Genomic DNA, 21197 nt, shown 5'->3' with positions numbered 1-21197 from the left:
CATTACAACCCTGTCATTCCATTAAAATAATTGTTGGTGAGTCTTTCCATGAAGTTGGGGCACAAATTTTGACATTTCAGCATAAATCGAAACTAATCATACTGTACATTTATTGTTTGTTGGCCATTTTAAGTCCATACATTTTACTGGAAATTTGGGGCCATTTAGACTAATTTCCCATGCAGTTTTGAAGCAAAACAGTGTATAATGCTGTTTAGTGGACACAGTGTCTGTGTAACATGAGGATATTTTTCTTGTGCATTTGGTCCTAAAAGTTAAATTAATGCAATTAGACTGACTTAAACTTGAAACAATACATTCACAGAGTGGCAATTTTGAAATTTTCTCTTGAAAATAGAACTATATGTGAAGGAAATCTGAGGTATTTATCTAAATGTGCATCAAGTGTTGGTCAACTTAATTGCAATAATTTCACTTTAATAGGACATTAAATGGAGGCCCTGTGTAGAGGAGATTCACCACCTTTGCACTATGTAAGAACTCTCTGCATAAGAGTAGCGGGAAACCCCCGGTGCAGTGGTCCACCTGCACTCCCCCAATCAGTTATATTGGGAGAAGAGACCTGCAGGTCATAGTAATTCAGTTCGCTTTTCTCCTCGCAGGCACAGGAGATGCCAAACAAATAATAATAATAAATAACCAAATGTGCATGTAAATATCCCGATGCTACACGGACACCATGTGCCTGTGATGGCATCATTCTCTACCTTGCTTAGTAACGTCATGAAAAATTAGTCTAAATAGCCCCCAAATTCCAGTAAAATGAATGTGTTATAAATGTATTAAGCCTACGAACAATAAATGTATAGTACAATAGTAATAATAATAATAGACAGTTCTTGTATAGCGCATAACACATTATAAATAATGTCTATATGGGCTTCCAAAGGACTTGGATATTATACCCTGGCTTTAGCCCCGCAGCCTTTTACAGCGCTGGGGCATTTCAAGGAATAAATTCCTGCCAGGTACCCATTCACCTCACCTGGGTTGAGTGCAGCACAATGTGGATGAATTTCTTGCTGAAGGAAACTACGCCATGGCTGGGATTTGAACCCATGACCTTCTGTTTCAAAGTCCAGAGACTAATCCACTGGGCCACAACGCTCCACATCAGTCTTGAGTTATGCTGAAATGACACAATTCAAACCCCAACTTCATGGAAAGACCCTGGGACACAACAATCTGTCTCATTCTTCTCTTTCCCCATCTTTTCTTTTATGTACTATTTTGATAATCATGTGATCTGTTTCTCTATAGCCCCTGTCACTCCGGAATTGAATAATTTTTGTTATTGTTACCTGTACATAAGTCTCCTTCTGATTGCCCTCCTTCTACTCTTCTTCTTTTCTTTTCCATCTTGTTTTTTTTTTCTTTACAGCCCCTGTCACTCCTAAAGAAACCGGCTATTGTTACAAGAGGTTCCGTAATAGGAATTTGCATACCACATGTAACATTCAATTTCATTCTCCTCATTCTCTTCTTCTCTTTAATATTATTGTTAAAGTTATATATGATCTGTTTCTTAATAGCCCGTCACTACCAAAGAAATTTTTTATTGTTACACAAGTCTCCTTTTCATTCTCTAGGCCTCCTTCTCTTTTCATCTTGTGATTTTTTTTTTTTACAGCCCCTGTCACTCCTGAAGAAATTGGCTATTGTTACATGAGGTTCCGTAACAGGAACTCCCGTACCACATGTAGTCAGGAGTTGGCCGTGCGTATGAGCTTCCTAGAATGCTGTTGCTCCGTGGACTACGCTCAGGGCTGGGGACTGTCCAGGAGTGACTGCAGCCCCTGCCGAACACAGACCGAAGGTGAGAATAGTCATGGATGAATGACCAATAAGGCAACTAGTCAATGATCTGTGCTGCGTTAAAGGAATCCCACTGTAAAGAAACAAAGGCTCGAATTCACAAAGGTTGTTTTGAAAACCCACGGTTGAATCCATGGTTTATGCAGATTTCCTGTATAAATTACGCTTAATTTAGCACGTATAGGGTGCGTGTATAAAAACGTCTAATGCTGATGCTCACTTTTGTCACAGTGCGCCAGATTGACATCTGTTCCATGGTAGATATGCTATTTCATTCATGAGTCCTCTGTTTGGGTGTGGACTCATTAATTGAAAACAGTGGACTCATGATAGAGCATGGATAACAACGGCAATAGGCGCCGATTTGGCGCACTGTGACAAAAAAACGCTTATCAGCATTTGACATATTTTACTATACGCAGTGAAATAAGTGTAATTTATACGGGAAATCTGCCTAAACCATGCAGTGATGGACTCAACCGTGGGTTTTGAAAACCATTTTTGTGAATTTGGGCCAAAGTGTCTTTTCATGGTTGCTTTCCCACCTTCCGCATTATTCTGTCTACTGTCTAAATGTGAGGATCGGTAATGAAAAACGACTTGAAGGATTTGTACTGGAAAGACGCAGCTCTGTCTGACTTCCGACAGGGTGTCTAAGATGACAAATTCAGATATTCCAGAAATAGAAAGACATGTATGTTACCTCAGAATCAATGTATGAAAGTAAAAATCCTGGTACTATTCCATTGTTAAATTCGCATGCAAGATGTGAGAAGATACCTGTATGTATACATGTTCATCACATTACATTTACTCCAGGCAAAGAATTATTTTTTTAGTATTTTGGGGGTTTCTTTTCATGATCTACTGCCTAAATCTGCAACATTGGAAAAGCTTTAACATTGCTGTGAACAGGGATTTTCCAGGGCACATCATCTAATTTCCTTTGCTCTTTTTGAGCATCTTAGGGGGGGCAAATTCGAGGCCCTTATGTAGTTTTTCCTTGATGTACCTTTTACCAATTTCAGGTGAATAAGTTGAACCCCTGTATTTGTCTTATTTCAGAACTTCACCGAAGACTGTGTGAAGGTTTTGAACCTACCACGTCTCTGCCAAGGAGAACGCCCGTTAGGCAAACCAAGACCGACAGACCCGATCCAACAGGAGATCCTGGAGTGGTTACCCTGAGCCCTCCCACTGTCACCCCTCCACGCAAGGTCACACCCCGCCCTGAAGGAATATGTGCCATGGTGCCTAACATTTGCCGAAACGGTCTGTGCGTGTCCTTGGGGGGAGTCATGGAATATCGTTGTGATTGTTTTGAAGGGTATGAGAATGCTGGCAGGTATACTTGCCAAGGTGAGTAAAGAAGTGTTCTTGTCTTTTGTAGCTCTATACAGTCTTCGCCTACTGAATTTTTTTTTTTTTTTGCATAGAGTGAGTTTGGATCTGGACAGAAATCAGGATATCACTCAATGTCATTTGAATTTCATTCCCGTAGACTTTGGGATACAAGGAGTTGTTGCCTCAACAACATGATGTTTTATTTTAATCACACATTCCAGAATTATTTCATTATTGTAAGTCAGTAGGTTTTTTTTTTTTCATCCATCAAAATGCTGCAATCTTTGTATAAGATATGTATCAAGAGGGCAGAAATAATTTTTTGTTTCTTAAATGAGAAGACAAAAAAAATTTATTACATTGAATTGAATATCTTTATTTGATTCATACACTGTACAGTGAGCTGGCAATAGACTGAATATTATTCCTGTTTGTTGTTACCTCTAGATATCAATGAGTGTCGAGACAGGTCACTTTGTAGGTATGGTACATGTGAGAACACGGATGGCAGCTTCCGCTGTGTATGCCCAAGTGGATACAAGTTGACTCTCGATCAGAGGTCGTGTGAAGGTAAGTCGTGATAACATCATTGCGCTTCAAAGAGGGGTGCTGTAAGAAACTATTTGGAGTCGATTGAAAGTTTCTGTTGCAATCAATACGATTGATTGGTTAAAGGACAAGTCCACCCCAACAAAAACTTGATCTGAATAAAAAGAGAAAAATTCCACAAGCATAACACTGAATATTTCATCAAAATCGGATGTAAAATAAGAAAGTTATGGCATTTTAAAGTTTCGTTTATTTTCAACGAAATAGTCATATGAACGAGCCAGTTACATCCAAATGAGAGAGCTGATGACATCACTCACTACTTCTTTTGTATTTTATTATATGAAATATGAAATATTTTTATTTTCTCGTCATTGTCATGTGAAATGAAGTTTCTTTCCTCCCTGAACACGTGGAATTTAATTTTTTAACATTTTTATGCTTCAGGCAAGGAAGTCCTAATCGTCAAATTCGTAAAAATTGAAATATTGTATAATTCAAACAATAAAAAACAAAAGAAATAGTGAGTGAGTGACATCATCGACTCTCTCATTTGGATGTAACTGGCTCGTTCATATAACTTTTTTGTTGAAAATAAGCGAAACTTTGAAATGTCATAACTTTCTTATTTTACATCCGATTTTGATGAAATTTTCAGCATTGTGCTTGTCTGATTTTTCTCTAATGATTCAAATCAACATTTTTCTGAGGTGGACTTGACCTTTAATGTTGGCTGTAGCAAATCAGTTTACACTTACAGTTTACACTTCTTGTTCCAAGAAGCAATCAGTTGCAAATACAATCATTCAAGCAAGCAATTGTTTTTACGTTTGCTCCTTTTTTGCAAGGCCTATAAAAGTATGAATGATTATGGGACCCCTATTTGATATGGAATTGATCACAAGTTATTTTGTAATGCCCCATAGGTATTCAACCCCCTTCATATTTACTCACACTTTGATTTGAATATATTTCTATTGAGTTCATTTTCATCGGAAGTATATCTTTGTATTTGTGAAGTAAATGTATTGATAGATTTATCTCTCTCTCTCTCTCTAAAAGATGTGGATGAATGCCGTACCAATCCCAATGTATGTCACCATGGGACATGTATGAATATCATTGGCTCTCACACATGCGATTGCTTTGAAGGCTATCAAAAATCGATAGACGGACGTTACTGCATTGGTAAGTGTACATAGAATATTCTTTTTGTTTTATTTGGAAGGCTGTCAAAAATCAGGAGGTGGACGTTACTGCATTGGTCAGTGCACATAGAACATTCTTCTTTTTTTTCACTCTTTCTTAATTTACGAAGATATGAAAGAACTTTTATTATTTTTTACAGTGAGTGCATTTTCTAATCATACCGTTTAACTTTTTTTTTAAATAAAATAACAAATTCTTAATGTTGCCTTCTTCATGAAATTATTTCCAATCCCTATTTTTCGTCACTGGTTGTTTTAACACTCAAAATATATCTTTCTTTTTGAACTTCAAGGAGATAAGCAATTTTGTTGCATTCATTATTTATTTGATATGACAGCAAGAGATTAAATGGATATTATTCACAGAGAAAATTCTAGTTAAAATTGTTATTCATTTAGTTAAATCTGCTTTAGCCATATCTTGTTTCCCGTGAATAGTATTCTAATAGACATTAACTTTAGGGACCTGTATAAAATGACCATCTATTCATTGTGCACAATGATCTTCAATGTAAAATTTTGTGATACAAGGTATTAAAACAACCTTCCATTGACAAATCATGGGGAAATCATGGCTAATCTCAGAACAGAGAAGGAATTCAAGTCTTTCACTCCACTGCATGCCTGGGGTGTTATGTAATAGACGCTGGCATGTCTGGGAGGTCGACTTTATACAGGAGATTTGTCAATGGCAGGGCTTTGATAGCCCAACGGCAATGTGTAGTGGCACATTTTATGCCGGTAAATTGCCGATTGTCCACTGTCAACTCGTCCACTCACCACATGGTCTACCTGCATTTAGTGTAATGCCATTCCGTCCATCAACATTTCGTCTAACATCCAATTAGTCCAATAACCATTTGGTCCAATCATCACTTCGTCTTATCACCAGTTCGTCTATGACCATATTCATTATATTTTCATCAAGTTTGCACAAACAACACTTCGTCTAATTAAACTAAACGGTATATGGATTAAATGACTATTGGACCAACTGGTTATTAGACGAAATGGTGATCGGATGAAATGGCAATTAGACCATGTGGATATTGGACGAACTAATGATAGACCAACTTATAGTAGCCAAGTTGGCAATTGGATGAATTGTCAATACTCAACCTCGATTTCATTAAAAATATTTCTGACAGTAACTGTAAACTGTATTCACATTCCTTTCAATTTCATTTTCCTTTTAATTAATAGAATTTAGGTAATGGGGAAACTGGAATAAAATCTTACAAATTCATGACTTTTCATTTGCTCACTTTTACCATCCCCTTCAAAATGTTTGTCAGTATCTGAAGTTATTCTCAAAATATTGGCTCCTTTAAAGTAATTAATGCATTAATTCCGTCAATGCCAATATCACTAAAAACAAGAATCAGAACTGTATAGCAAGTTATGGTAGTCCCTATTTCATGATACTCCCTGTTTTCCTGTCAATCTTGTGAATGGAATAGATGTTGACCCAAAATTTCCTTGATCTTGTTAACCCATGTGGTGGGGGAGTAGAATTTGTAAATAGAAAAATAGGGGAAATCCCCCAGTGGGTTTGACTGTGACCTTAATATAGTAAGGTCAATTCTATCGAGAGCGATCTAGGAGGTATACACTTACTCACTGACATGTGTACATACCTGCTGGGTGCAAATCAAAATAGGAAATGTCTGTTATATTGACCTACATATGACTGGGGGAGATAAGGAACTGCAATGCCCTTTCTTATATCATTTGTGTCATGATTTAGGGTTATACTGTCTTAAACATACCAATTTTGTGATGTTTAATTAGATTTTCCTCAATGTTATGTCTGTTTATACTGCGTTTATGTTTACCTGAAATTGCATGGTTACTAATCCTTCATGAAGGTGTTACCTACTTTATTATAACTGAATAAGTCAGTAAGGAAAAACCTTGATCTGTTTACATTGTACAGATTAAAGTAAGAAGTAGTACTAATTCTATGCCACTTTTCATCATTTTGATGGCTATTTTGAAGTCCTAGTTCACCACAATTCTTTTGTTTACTTCATTTTTCAAATTAATATTCAATCATCATCCATCTGGAGTAAGGGTCATATTTATGATTTTTTTTTAAATGTAGTTTGACTGCATTTTGTTCCTGTATAAAGGCACTCTAATCTGACTCCCTGCAATCAGATTTTCCTTTAAATTTTTTCTTTTTTCCACAAGAGCAATATTCATGTACCTATGTCAGGAGGGAAATCATGCTGCGAGAACATTTGTTTCATTATTGGCAGACAAGGCACCTGTTTGATGCCCTCCTTAATTCAAAGGCCAATCCAGTTGCCTTCCACCTGACCCCCTGGTCAATTGTTTGATCTTTATCTTCATTCGTGTGACCTCAGGGGTCGCAACCTAAAATGAGAAACACATTTTAATGTGAGATGCTATTTCTGCAGTTTGTCCCGTGTGATGGATCTGTCACAGAAAGGGGGTGAAATCTGGAATTGAAATGAGATTTTTTCTGAGTTGACTACAGGTGGTTTCAAACCGCCTCGATCACAAGAATCCCCATTAAATTACGACAATATTCTCAGGCTGGAAAAAAAAATTAATTATTTTTTCATTCACACTGCCCGATACGTACATGTACCCTCTAGATAAGTTTCTGAAGTTGCGAGCATGGGCAGTACGGTCTGCAAGTGAGCAAGGTGCGAGATTCAAATCATGCTAGCTCTGCTAATTGTTCATGTTTACCTTGTCCTCTAACTTTGAATTAATTTGTGCCTTTTAGGTTCTCTATTTTTCTTTATTCTCTACATGTACAGAAGATGGTTTAAGTTTTTTGGGGGTTTTTTGGGGGGTGTTCATTTTAGGGGGTTTCATTCCTCAATATTTACTATGAAAAGTAAGCATTATCAATGGTTAATAGATAAAATTCTGTATGAACAAGGCCTACATTTTGAATATTTCTAAAGCAAGAGTGAACTAAATACCTTTTTCTCTTATGTCTGCTGTCATTTAGATATTGATGAATGCACATTGGGTACTCATAGATGTAGGAACGCTGAATGCGAGAATCTTGCAGGTACTTATGAATGCATCTGCACAGAAGGCTATGAAGCTATTGGATCATCTGGAGTCTGTATTGGTGAGTGTACCCAGGACATCAGTGTGTGTTTGTAGTAGTAATGAATACAAAGTTTTTAGGGGAAACTCCAGCCTGTAATATGAATAAAATAAGGTCAAGTTCAGCCTAACAAAAGGTTGATATGATTGAACAGAGATAATCAAACTAGTATAACACTGAAAATTTAGAAAAATTCTAGAAAGTGATTAGAAAATAAGAAAGTTTAAGTCATTTAAAAATGTCACTTATTTTTCCACTAAAATTCTACAAAACAGAGTGGTATGAGATGATCATTAATGCCTCTCACTTACTATATTTTTTTTTTCTTTTTTTTTTAAATATACAGTTTTCCATACAATGTTTCACATTTTTATGAGGAGAAAATAAAAATATTCAATGTCAAAGAGTAAAATACGAAAGATATCGTGATTGTATGATGTCATTAGTTTCCTCATTTGCATGCTGAACAGGATGTGCATGTAATTGTTTTGTAAAATTCAGTGAAAATTCAAAATGTCATAACTTGTCTCATTTGACATCCGATATTAATGAAATTTTCAGCACGGATCTATTTATATATTTTTCTTTTTATTCTTATTTGGATTTTTGTTTGGTTGTAGCCTGTACTTGCACTTTAATAAACCGAACTCCAAAATGATCAATGAAATTTGATTAAAGGTAACAAAATTACAAAGCTGTTTCATGTCTAGACTATTTTGATCATCAAAGTCAACATGCCTACTACTGTCAAAGACTTATTCAATTTTACCTTTATCACTATTTTTTATGATTTAATCTTTGCGAAAACTAATAAATATATCTATTTCCCAACTTTTTTGCTACAATTCATTCTAATCTTGCCCCTATTATTTACCAAAAATTGTATTTATACAAAATTTATATGGATATCAGGTTTGCAATACAGAAAAAGGCTTTGGGGAAAATGCCCAAATGTAAATTTAATTTCCCCAAGTACAAAACTTTATGTGAATATCTTTAGTGGTTATGAACATAGGCTGCCATGAAGGTCATAGATGTCATGTTCCCATAAATTTAGGATAGTGTTTGTTTACAGATGTGACAAAATGTTGAGTTCATTGTTATTGAAAACATTGTACATTGTGTTTATTTTGTATAGCCATGAACCCCTACACTACATGTTTAAACCTCTTTGAGCAGGCCACACAATATCCCAATTCATTTTTCTCTATAGACTGTCTTTTATTGTTGCCCTCCTACCAAAAGGAAATTTTTAAAAAAGGGATAGAGGGAGAGATGAAGAGAGAGGGATGGGAGGAGACAAAAATATTGTGTGGAAGAGAAAGAGAGAGAGATAGACGGGGTGAAAGGGAGGAAAAACATATAAGCTAAGGGATGGCAGAGGAGGAGTGAGCTTAAAGAAGAAGAAAAGATGTTGCCCACATGTGAATACAGACAGAGGCAGAGATACAGAGCTAGAGATATATACTTAAAGGAAAGAAGATGGGAGAAGGAAAGAGGGAGAGGAGAAAAAAAATAGATAAAGAGAAAGAGAGTGGCAGGTCGTGATAGAGAGAGAGCACGCAAGCCTCAGAGAGACAGAATAAATGAGAAAGTGAAGAAGACAGAAGGGGGCTTGAGCTTTTGTGTTCATGTCAATCACTTTGAACTTTGACCTATATAAGCTACTGGGATGAGTCTGGAATGCTAGTTGCAAATTGATATGAGCTGCCTGGAGACCTAGTAACCCCAAAGAGGTATTGATATCAGCAACTGTTGTACAAGAACAAAAAAAAGTCCACCTTATATAGAGATTTCTCAATCTCTGCTAATGCTTATTCCATATTAAATACAAGCTTGCTTTTTATTAGTATTATCTTTTCTTTTTTCTTTTGCCTCACACACACAACACACACCACTCTCTCCACTCTCACAATGTACATGTACTTCTGTTGTCCTAACAACTTGAATATGTTCTTAAATGCTAAGTCAGCTATAAGTTTATATCACGTAGCACGAGAAAGGTCACCAGTCATGCATCACTTTTAATTTACGAACAGCGTTGTGAAATGGCTCTCTGATCTGTAGGTTGTTCAAACCGACTCGATCCAGCTCTATCACAAGAACATACCTGTAAATCATGGGAACTTATTCCACCTTCAATGTATGTGATATTTTCTCATCCAAGCCTGTACAACTTTGGAGAAAATCCTGCAAAGGTCAGGCCCTACAGACTGCATTGTGGGTATTTAAAAGGAAAGATAGGAAAAGGTTCAATGTAATTTCCTCATTAAGTTGTATCCATTCAATTTCAGACTATGCCCATTTGATGACATTACGAAAATTTTGAAGAATTTGTTGTGTCTGTGCAAGAACACCCTTTGCAAAACATTGTCGCATACAGCATTGGTGCAGAAACACCCTTATGCCTTGCAATTATGCATGCTGCTAAGGGTGTTTTGCATGCATGCAATGCACATAAATGTGGTGTTAATGGCATTCTTGCACCAACACGACAATTTACTTACAATATTCAATTTTTTTTCATTGTCTGTATACTACATGTATTATTGATCATCATTTCTTTTTTGTTTCATGCAGACGTGAATGAATGCGCCCAGGAGATCAATCCATGTCCACTCGGTTTCTGTATCAACACACTGGGAGGCTACCAATGCCAGTGCCCTGTAGGGTACGCAACAGGACAAGATGGCACTTGCGTTGGTAAGTGACTAAAGAGGGTTCTGCTTCGAAAGCAAGGAGATCAGGGGAAGTGTTTCATGATGAATGTAGTTAGTCATTTCACTGATCAATTTGCTATGAGCCTATGAGATGCAATGATTTCTGGTAGCTCATAAAATCTGTCAGTGAAAATATCTTCATGAAATGCTCCCCAGGGTGCCCTGCAAGGAAGAGCTTCCATAGTGATTAATCTTACAGTTGATTTGTATCATTGATTGTACATGATGATCAAAGTAGTCAATTCTAAATATCAGTCTCATAAATCATTTGGTTTATAGTTTTGTAATGGGGCCTACATTGAGGAGAAGAGTTGAGCCTGTTTCATGAAGGGTATCTATAGACACAATGTCATTTGTTGATGCAAACAGTGTGCAGGGGCCTGTTTCATTAATAGTTACAACTATTGTTGCTTTGTCATTATGACAACTACCATGATAACAGGGTTCAGCAGCCAATCACAATGAAGGTCACCATGGAAGCTAGAATAATGGCAAAGTTGTGATAGATGTTAGTCCTGGTGTAACAAACCCCTGGTATCCTGCAACTGTAACCCTTCATTGACTTAGAAGCAACGGTACCATTGCTTTTCATTTTTACGTTGATGATATGAAACACAACTGATATAGTAATGTGGAAGTGAGTGGGGCTCCCAAAGACCAACATGACATTTAACCATTCTATCATATGGTGAATAAGTTTTGTTTTTCAAGAGGATAGTTACAACTCTACAAATGTTCTATTTCATCTTTTTTTCTGTCTTTTCGCAGAGAACCGCCGTGGTTTCTGCTTCCAGGATGGGGACCTTGGCCGATGCACCCACCAGTCCATGGGCCAGATGACCATCTCATCCTGCTGCTGCAGCGCTGTCCTTCTCAACGAGGCCCTGAGCTGGGGACCCAACTGTGAATCCTGCCCGCCTCAGGGTACCCTTCAGTTTGAGCAGCTCTGCAGACATGGCATTGGCTTCACCAGCCAGAGGATCAGTAAGTTACAGCATCTTCAGGGGAAGATTTCATGCAACAAATAGTCACTGATTTTCACTGACAAGTGTTATAAGCTACTAAAATCCTTGTATCTGATTGGCTCAGAACAAATTGATCAGTGAAAACCACTGATTCTTTGCATTATGAAACACTCCCCAGCTTCGACCCCTTTAAAAATTTCAACTAAAAATTCAGTTACCTTTGGGTGTTTCATGTTACTGGTAGTAGCTTTTTGTGAAGCCTTCCTATCCTTTGTACCAATGATTTATTCATCTTTTGACTACAATACTTGTTTTCTCCAATAAACTATTTTTTAATGGATTGAATGAATTGTGTTTGATGTAGATATCAACGAGTGTACACTGTTCAACAATCTATGTGACAATGGTGTATGTGAGGACCTGACTGGTAACTACAAGTGTAGGTGCAACTCTGGATTCCAGCCCCAAGCGGATGGCAAGGAGTGTATTGGTAAGTATTGCTAGTATTATTTTAAGTCCATAAAATTTTCTAAATATGATTGAATGAAACTTTAATTTAATGAGAACATCACCAAATTAAGATGATTTTAAAGAAGAAAAACAAAAGATGGTGATGTCATGATTATGATGATGATGGTGATGTTGAGGAGCACAGTAATGATAATGATGTCATGATGAAGATGATGACAGTGTTTGAGATGATGATGACGATGATGATCATGATCATCATCATCAGGGATGACGTTAAGGATAACAATAATGTACCCACTCTGTATAGTACAGGTACGATTCACAAGTAAATGGGTCAATGGCCATATATCATTTCTTTCTAGATGAGAACGAGTGTTCATACAACAGACTACTCTGCCACAATGGTGCTTGCCGTAATACCCCTGGAAGCTTTGTGTGTGAATGCCCTGATGGTTATGAATTGGATGCAAGGAGCTCAATTTGTCAAGGTAAGTTTCATCAATATAGTAATCTTCCCTTTCCCCTGTAACATTAAGTATGCAATAACTTGCACAATTCAGCATAACCGTTAGTCAGACACAAGCCATGCACAAAAAGTGAAATTAAGTTGCAAATATTACACTTACCTTTTTAAGTACCCCCCTCCCTCCCCATTATAATTTAACAAAAATGGAATTATAAATGAATTCAACATTTAGACTTTTTACAGAATATGAATTGCTAGACCCCACTGCAGATTTTCAGTAAGGTACTCTTTCATTCTTTTGTGTTGTGTAGAACATTCCCACTGAGATGGTTGTGCATAAGCCCACCAAAAACCATATAGTAAAGATGTAATTGGCCTTTTCAAGACTTTTTACACAAGTGTTTTTGTTACTTTTGGGGATAAAAAAAACATTTTCAAGATGTGTTCGATATTTACATAGCTCATCTTATACATTTTTTTTCTTGTTCAATATCTATGAATCTCATCTTTTTAACTATGTTCTTGTTCAATATCTACCTATCTGACTTATCTATGGGTTCAATATTTATGTTATAAACTCTTTTCCACCTTATTTAAAGATATCAATGAGTGTGAGAATCCTAGTCTCTGCAACAATGGTCGCTGTATCAACACTAGAGGGAGCTATCGTTGTGAATGCATCTATCCAGGCACTGAGCTAGACCCTACTGGAACCATTTGTGTTGGTAAGTATCCAGTTTCTTTATTAGACAAATAAAACATGTGATACCTCTGCTGAATGTATTCCATGTGAGAATTTTATGTTATAGTTCAGTAATGCCTTTTGCTTCTGAAATCCTTACTTATGATTTGCTGATAGGACATTGTCATTGAAAATGTTCACCAATTTAAAAAATGCTTTATTCATCAATTCATGTACATTTACATGTATTTGGTTTGATTTCTTTTTATATCCATGAAGATTCAAATAAAATTTCACATTCATTGATTAATATTGTGAAATAAAATGGTTCTGATTCAAATATCTTGATATTCCTGTACTTTCAGGTTGACATTGCAGGTGATGAGGTGAAGTCCTTAAAAGGATTGTAATTATATAAGAGATTTGATGAGGAGCGATGATATTCAAATTCATCTCTTTCATTTTTTTTTTCTCATCAACTTCTGTTTTATCCGCCATCCAAACAATCCTTTTCATGATTATCCACATGGTGAACTGTAAACCTCTTCCACCTTATCTGTACCATATTGCAAACTTTCAAAGATCATCTTGAAGATTCTGTCATGTTGTCTCTGTTACCCATTTTTTATTTGGAATTATGTCAATTTCTTATGATTTTTAAATCAATTTCCATTTTCATCTGACAGATAATCGCATCGCAACTTGCTGGACCCGCATCAGCAACGGTCAGTGCGAGGCGGACATCATGGGACCCATGAGGAGAGATGAATGCTGCTCTACCTTTGGCCGTGCATGGGGTAGTCCTTGCGAAGCCTGCCCTCTTGCTGTTGGGGACTGTCCTCGTGGCTTTTCTGAGATCAGTGGTGAATGTGTTGGTAAGTAGCATAGTTATTGGAGAGTTGGCTTTTCAAATAAATGTAAATCCAAAGAAAAAAAAGAATAATATCTGACTGTAATCAGTAATACAAATATGTTACAAGTAATTGATAACATTTTTTTCTCCCAATATTTTTCTGACATCAATAGTGAATGTGTGGGTAAGAGGGATAGCTATTGGAGAGTTGGATTTTTTAATGGTAGATTGTAAATCAAAAGAAAAAAATGATAATATGTGACTGTAAACAATGATATGAATTTGTCAGAAGCAATTGATAACATTTTTTCCAAATATATTTGTGAGATCAATGGTGAATGTGCGGGTAAGTAGCATAGTTATTGGAGAGGTGACTTTTCATATGGTAGATTGTAAGAAAAAGAATTATATCCAACTATAAACAATGATATGAGTATGTGAGTATGAGTATATGAGTATGAGCACTCCAGTAGCTGAAAATAAAGATTTTTTTTTATACATATACATTGATTCCCACTTGATCGTAAGTCTCTATTCAAAGGGGGGGGGTCTGTTGTGCATGAATGTGGATACACTTCCAATCCATCTAGTAGGCTCGGTTTTCTTCTTTAGCTATATCCTTTCATACATCGTCGTGGTCTATTGGTTACGACTCTCGTCTTTCAATCAGAAGGACGTGGGTTCGAATCCCAGCCATGGCGTGTTTTCCTTTAGCAAGAAATTTACCCACATTGTGCTGCACTCGACCCGGGTGAGGTGAATGGGTACCCGGTAGGATTTATCCCTCGAATGCTTTTAGCGCCTATTTGGCGGCTCAGCTACAGCCGGGGTAATAATATGATACCAAGTATCAAGCGCAGTAAAGTATATGCAATCATAGTAGCTGCGTTATATAAATCGGCCGTGATCTGGCAAAACTACGTATCTCCTTTTTTGCCATTCCGAGATATTCGAGCTTGAATATTTTACATTGCTTCTTTTGCTTTTCTTGGAAAAGTGGAAAATGGTATATCGATTTTTTTTGTTTTCCTTTGATCTGCGGAACTTATATAAGCTATTGGCACCAAAAACTAGTTGATTTACTCATTTAATCTTCTAATTTTCCACTTTTTTTAAACATACGCACTTTTGCCTGATAAAATCGATGACACACTCCGAGCTTTTTATCAGGCAAAACTACGTATGTTCTAACTTATCAGGCAAAACTACGTATGTCACAAGGTACGCGGCCGCGTGGCAAATGTTTATCAGGCCTACGTATGTCCTCCGCATGGCAAAGTTAGAGATACGTAGTTTTGCCTGATAAACATTTGCCACGCGGCTGCGTACCTTGTGACATACGTAGTTTTACCTGATAAAACTTTGCCATGCGGCCGCGTACCTTGTGACATACGTAGTTTTGCCTGATATGTTAGAACATACGTAGTTTTGCCTGATAAAAAGTGTGTCATCGATTTTATCAGGCAAAAGTGCGTATGTTTTAAAAAAGCGACCGGTAAAATGCAGAATTTGGGAGATACGTAGTTTTGCCTGATAAATCACCTTCTTCTTTTGCGGCTATTGTTCTGGCAAAACTACGTAAGTAGACTTACATAGTTTTGCCTTTTAATTCTCGTCAAAGCTTGAAAAACTACTTTTGTAAGTCGACTTACGTAGTTCTGCCTTTTAAATTTAGTGATTTTTTAGAGAATTTTACAAAAACTGGATTTCGAATCTCCCAAAATAATTGGAGTTAGAATTTGAAATTTTGACAGATGAAAGAGCGTATTCAATATTATAAGAAACACTAAAAAACTGAAAAACGCCAAACAATGACTTACGTAGTTTTGCCAGATCACGGCCGAAATGGACCATATTGTTATTATTATTACATAATCTTTTATCTTTCCTCCAGATCTGAATGAATGTGATCTGAATCCAATGGTGTGCAACAATGGGCTTTGTGAGAATACCATGGGATCCTACCGCTGCGTGTGTGAGGAGGGTCTCACCCTTGATACATCAGGCAGAAACTGTATTGGTGAGTCACCCAATAAAGACGCTGGTTTTCAATGAATTTCCTCTCTTTTCGGGGGGATGCTTTGCATGTTCATATTGTCCCATTCACTGATTTGCAAGTTGTGTTTTATATGCTGCATGTTTTCTTGCAACCATTTGAAAATAGATTTCCTTTACTGCAGTACAAATAAATAAATTTCCTTTAATGCAGTACAATTAAAAGTTATATAGGCACTCTATCATTGGAAGGAATATTATTTGTTGCTTAGAACTGAATAAGTGACTCCCGGTGATTGAAGTTAAAAAGAGAATCAATGGCAAAATAAATGCAAGGCAACAAAAGGTGACAGAATTGTGTGCAGTATTTAGATAAATGTAAATGATATAACAAATATTTGTGACTGATCTACAATTGTATATGGACTTGGACTTTTGACGTGAAATGTCTGTGATGTAACATAGCAAGAGCACATGTGAAGAATTGCAGTTTGATGTTGGACTCTAATCAAAGAAAATAATCACAAAACCAACCACCATTGGTGTTTGTGAAATATTATCTTGGTATGGCATGAACTGCTAAATGTAGTAAAAATATTTATAAAACAGGGTTCAAGGATGTAGCCAATGGTGAGTGTGTATTCAAGTCACGTGTTCATGCTTTATTTATGCGCAACCTTCCAGTCGTGCATTTTTTGTGCAGCACTGTGCAATTTTTGTGCAGCATTAGTTCCAATAGCACGTAAAACTGATACGCGTTCAGTAAAAGAGGCTGGCTAGGATTTTGATGCGCTTACTTAGGCGCGCATAGTAGATACGCCTGTGATGTCATAATTGACAGTCTTGTGATCTCTTCGTCTGTGCGATCGTACACAAGTTGGAGGGATTTGAACAAGATTTCCATGAAAAATTCATTTTGCCGACCCGTTTTATAAAACAATTAAAGCACATTTTAAGATTCGTGATGTTAGTGACGATGCGAGCAACTCTCGGGCATTCACAATATTATGCAAAAGCACTCCGCGCAAGCGCCTCTTGCTTTCGCATAATTGTAAATACCCTTGAGTGTGCTGCATCGTCATAACACACTCATAAATGTGCATTAATTGTATAATATTTCATGTTTGGACATTAGATCATACCAACTATTTGACAACAAAAATTTTGGAATTAACCAAATTCTGCGAATCGAATTTGAGAGGTAAAGTCTTTCCCAGATGTAGCATCAGTTATGATGAAAAATAATTACCAAATAGAAATGAGAAAAGCTCATTAATCATTATGTTCTACTGAGCTGAACGAGCTCTCAGATGTTATACTCAGTTTTGACTTAAATGTTGTCATTGCTGGGATTATTAAAACCTAATTTTAGGGTTTTGAGGGCAGCTCAGAAAAAGTTTTCAGAAATACCCTTCGTATGGTTATTAATTATTTGAAAACAATCTCCTCTGGGCAAAGCATGTTGCCAAATGTCATATCTCTAAAATCTAACTTCTTTAAACACAGTCTTCAAAGGTTTACTTTTTGAGATACAAGGATAAGCACCCCAGTGGCTAGATAAACCCCTCTCTTTCCTCAGTATCACTCTCTTTAAAATCCATCAAATGTTGTTTGGTGTTTTTTCAGACCTTCGTTCTTATGAATGTTTCCTGGACTACTCTGAGGGTGAATGCTCCAGCCCTATCCCAGGCCTATACAGAAACTCGGTATGCTGTTGCTCACTGGGATATTCCTACGGTGACCAGGGAAGGTGCTATGAGTGCCCACAGGAGGGAAGTGGTAAGTTGACAAGATATGCGATTCACATAATGGGAAGAGTGGATCTTGAAAAATATGATAGAGGTAATAAGCAAAGAAGTATTCATTCACTTTGAATTACTTGCAGATCTTTACACACATCTTTGAGAAGAATGAAATTCAATATTTGTATGAAAGGTTATACAAAACAGTGAATAAATGTATGTTGTGAGACTCATCATCATTATCATGAGCATCATCATTATCATCACCATCATCATGAACAACATCAACATAATATTTCATTAGCACCATTATCATCATCATCAATATCAACATCATCATCATCACCATTATCACCTTCGACCCTATCATCAATATCTACATTCTCCCCCTCCTCATCATTGGCATCACTGTTGTTTACCTGCAATGATAGGTTTTTATAGAACTCTTTTAGAATGATTTTAAAAAATGAATGATGTATAATTGTATAAAATAATTTGATTGATTCATTTGGGACATACTTTTGTCAAGTATTTTTCTTTATTTTTCATCCTCCTTTTAGTTGAATTTGATGTCCTTTGTCCAAGAGGACGTGGCTTTGCTGACACTCGACCACGCCCTGATCTTTTGGATGGCACTGTTTACATTAATGGTAAGAGAATGCTGACAAGAAACTAGGATCATTATTGATCAAGTTTCAACCTGCAATCATTAATTTGTAAGTTGTTAAGAAATATATTAAAGGAAAACGTTTGAATGATTGAAAAGTGAAAAGTGTCAGCCTGTTTGTTTCTCCCGCCAAAGAAGCAATAAAGTGGAGGCATTTCAGAGCCATCTCTATGCAATAAACACTGCTGTTCACAGTTGATGCGTATCCCCAAGTTCTTATCCCTATTTCCACTTGCATTGTTAGTGATATTTTTTTGGCGGGTGTGAACTGAGCAGAATTTTTTTTTTTCTTTCTTTTCTTTCTATGAAAGATTTTATTCAGAAATCAAACACGAAAGCAATTCAATTTACAAAAGAATCATGAAGCGAACATGTTTACAACAACTGTACATGCGTGCTATTATCTAATGATATGACAAAATTATGATGTTTTTGACTGAGAACCCTTTCAATTTCACAATAGCGTTTCAATGCGCTCTTAAAAGAGCTAAAACACAACTGATTACCCTTACAACGTGTGGAAAAAATGAAATATTTAGCATAAAGAATATAACGGTTTACAGTAGAGTATTGAGCGTTAGGGCAACCAAACAAAAATAAATTCTTATTCAAATACACGCTATTGTTCAAATAAGAGGTTTGGAAGTTTTGAATAAATTGTTGAGTTACAGGGCAGTCCCAAAACAGATGTGAAATACTTTCAACAGAGGAAGAACAAAATGTACATAAATTAGATTCAGACAAGCCAATATCGTAAAGATGTTTGTTCACCCCCATTATCCGATTGAAAAGTTTATATTGAAAGTAGCGGAGTTTTGTAGAAAGACAGCATTTAAAGGAAATCATATACAATCTGTTCCAATTATTAACCGGTTCATTTAAAAAGGATGCCCATTTTGATTGCGAAGTAGGGGACTTTAAGATTTTATCAACAGAAATTCTATGGATAAACTTGCATACCTTAAAAACCTTAAACTGAGCAGAGTTTGTAAACAAACTAATTGCTTCGCCCTGAAAACCCCATTAATTAATCATCAGAATGTACTGTTGTCTTCCCCTTCCTCAGTTTGACAAAGATGTATGATTTAGGGTTTACAAAATGTACTTAAGTCATGATTAATACCTGCTCAGTATGATTATCACTCATCTTACCATAAACATACATGTCAACCAGCAACATTCCAATTTTCTGTTGTATATTTTTCATCATTTACATGTACATTCTTTGTCCAGACATCAACGAATGCAGTGTTTACGATGGAATCTGTAAATACGGAGAGTGCACCAACATCATTGGATCATATGACTGCATATGTGATATTGGATTCGCTATGGATGAGTTTGGTTATCAATGTGTTGGTAAGTCCCATTTCTTTCAATTGCCCTAAATTAATGGTGTAATAGTGTTCTACTTCTATCACAGTTTCTATAATTTTCAATATCCTCAATATTTTCTTAACTTCTTCATTTTTCATTCTATTCTTTCTACCATATTTTTTTGTCTTTTCCATAGCTTCACTCCCTCCTTCTCTTTCCTACTGACAGTCATTTTGTGGTTAGTCTATAATGCTAAATCTGTGCGAAGATTGATTGATTTTCGTTTTGTCGCATTTGCTTGTGCCATTTTGTTTATTTTCCTTTTCCTTCCTCTTGAAATTTTTGCCCAGTTTATATCTTTTCAGAACATCCCTCTGCATTGCTTTTCACATTGCGCAAGGGTCTGTGTTTATTCTGATTTTTATTAAGATGTTCATTATCACCTTTCTCTTCTGTAGATATTGATGAGTGTAGAATCACATTCGGTGCCTGTGGTAATGGATCGTGTGAGAATACTCCAGGTGACTTCAGATGTAACTGCTATGAGGGATTTGAAGCCCATCCTGTCATGCGCACCTGTATGGGTAAGTGTTGAATTATTATGGAATATATCATACATGTACAGGGTGTATAAATAAAGAGGACCTGGCTTTCACACTGGTATTTGAATACTGAAGGTGGATTTGAAGCCCATCCTGTCATGTGTGCCTGTAAGTGTAAGTGTTGAATTATTATGGAATGTATAATACATGTACAGGTTGTATAAAAAAGGAGAACTCAACTTTTACACTGGTATTATACAAATGCTGAAGGTGGCTTTGAAGCCCATCCTGTCATGCGGACATGTACGGGTAAGTGTTGAATTATTATGGAATCTATAATACATGTACAGGGTGTATAAAAAAAGAGAAACGGCTTTAGTAGCAGTAGTAGTAGTAATAGTAGTAGTAGTAGTAGTAGTAGTAGTAATAGTAGTAGTAGTAGTAGTAGTAGTAGTAGTAGTAGTAGTAGTAGTAGTAGTAGTAGTAGTAGTAGTAGTATTGCTGTTATTATTAATGTTATTATCATTTTTATTATTATTTCATGATATTATTATTGGTGATATGATCTTTGCTCTCCTTGTTAGATATTGATGAGTGTGAAACGATACCAGGACTCTGCCGTGGCGGTTCCTGCACCAACTTACCAGGAACCTTCAGATGCGATTGTCCCCTGGGACAGGAGCTGACACCAGATGGTCGCGCTTGCCAAGGTGAGCAAAGTTAAGAGTTTTTATCGCAATTGCTTA

At 36.4% G+C, this 21197-nt stretch overlaps 1 protein-coding gene across 1 annotated transcript in view; it reads left to right on the top strand.

Annotated features, from left to right (window-relative positions):
* LOC121415895 (fibrillin-2-like) overlaps positions 1–21197 on the top strand; it is a 92198-nt gene that overhangs the window by 31038 nt on the left and 39963 nt on the right. Inside the window, exons 10-26 of the mRNA XM_041609275.1 lie at positions 1652–1837; positions 2902–3195; positions 3628–3750; positions 4792–4917; positions 7927–8052; positions 10612–10734; positions 11520–11735; positions 12081–12206; positions 12550–12675; positions 13253–13378; positions 14022–14210; positions 16083–16208; positions 17810–17962; positions 18486–18575; positions 19826–19951; positions 20368–20493; positions 21036–21161. Of these exons, the coding sequence (XP_041465209.1) occupies positions 1652–1837; positions 2902–3195; positions 3628–3750; positions 4792–4917; positions 7927–8052; positions 10612–10734; positions 11520–11735; positions 12081–12206; positions 12550–12675; positions 13253–13378; positions 14022–14210; positions 16083–16208; positions 17810–17962; positions 18486–18575; positions 19826–19951; positions 20368–20493; positions 21036–21161 (2508 nt within the window). The remainder of the gene's footprint in view (positions 1–1651; positions 1838–2901; positions 3196–3627; positions 3751–4791; positions 4918–7926; positions 8053–10611; positions 10735–11519; positions 11736–12080; positions 12207–12549; positions 12676–13252; positions 13379–14021; positions 14211–16082; positions 16209–17809; positions 17963–18485; positions 18576–19825; positions 19952–20367; positions 20494–21035; positions 21162–21197) is intronic.

The sequence above is a fragment of the Lytechinus variegatus genome, chromosome 5 (genome assembly GCF_018143015.1).
Source record: "Lytechinus variegatus isolate NC3 chromosome 5, Lvar_3.0, whole genome shotgun sequence".
NCBI lineage: Eukaryota > Metazoa > Echinodermata > Echinoidea > Temnopleuroida > Toxopneustidae > Lytechinus > Lytechinus variegatus.
This window is presented reverse-complemented; position numbering and strand designations above follow the sequence as displayed.